Source organism: Penaeus monodon, chromosome 15, assembly GCF_015228065.2.
Source record: "Penaeus monodon isolate SGIC_2016 chromosome 15, NSTDA_Pmon_1, whole genome shotgun sequence".
Taxonomy (NCBI): Eukaryota; Metazoa; Arthropoda; class Malacostraca; order Decapoda; family Penaeidae; genus Penaeus; species Penaeus monodon.
This window is the reverse complement of record NC_051400.1, coordinates 5361436-5362056: the sequence shown is the minus strand read 5'-3', so window position 1 is coordinate 5362056 and position 621 is coordinate 5361436. Positions and strand designations below refer to the sequence as shown.

Below are 621 nucleotides of genomic sequence, written 5' to 3'. Positions count from 1 at the left end.
CTATAGGAAACCAGTGTTGGACTATTTGTTTCATTTGCTAGAAATGTTTGGGGTTTTTTTTAAAGTGTTTTTTTGTCCAAAAGCTGAGTATATGGGGTTTACAATTAGATGTTGTGTAACAAACCTATACTGAAAAAGATAAAGGTTATGGAAGAGAGAGTAGAATGCCGGTTGGGAATCATAGATTAAGAGGCAGTTTGTGTTGCTCTATAGAATTAAAGAAGAAGAAAAAGTGTGGATCCATCATGGAATATTTGAAATTTGTTGTGTTGCCAACACCAACATGACACCAAAAGTCAAAAATACACACATCATAGCACTTTTTGTTTAATATATAAATAAATTTCTAGCCATGTTATTTTCATCTTACTTGAGCAGTACCTAGATGATGAATCTCGTCTTGTGTGCTCTCAGGTGGAAGAATATCTGCGTGCGTTAAGCCACCCCCCTCCTGGGTCTCAGGGCGTTGCTGCCATTTCCTCTTGGGAAACACGTTCGAGATGATGAGCAGGTTAGTTGTTCTCTTTGTTATGTATTGTATTTTTGTCTTTTTTCTGTTTGTTAGTTATTGTAATTAAGTCCCATATATTTTAGAAACGAGTTGAATCATCCCCATTTGGC

The 621-nt window shown here is 36.2% G+C and overlaps 1 protein-coding gene across 1 annotated transcript in view; it reads left to right on the top strand.

The window, feature by feature from the left end:
- LOC119582195 (mesoderm induction early response protein 1-like) overlaps nt 1–621 on the top strand; it is a gene marked incomplete in the record, with an annotated part of 26043 nt that overhangs the window by 18882 nt on the left and 6540 nt on the right. The window contains 1 exon segment of the mRNA XM_037930429.1: nt 440–511. Within this exon segment, the coding sequence (XP_037786357.1) occupies nt 440–511 (72 nt within the window).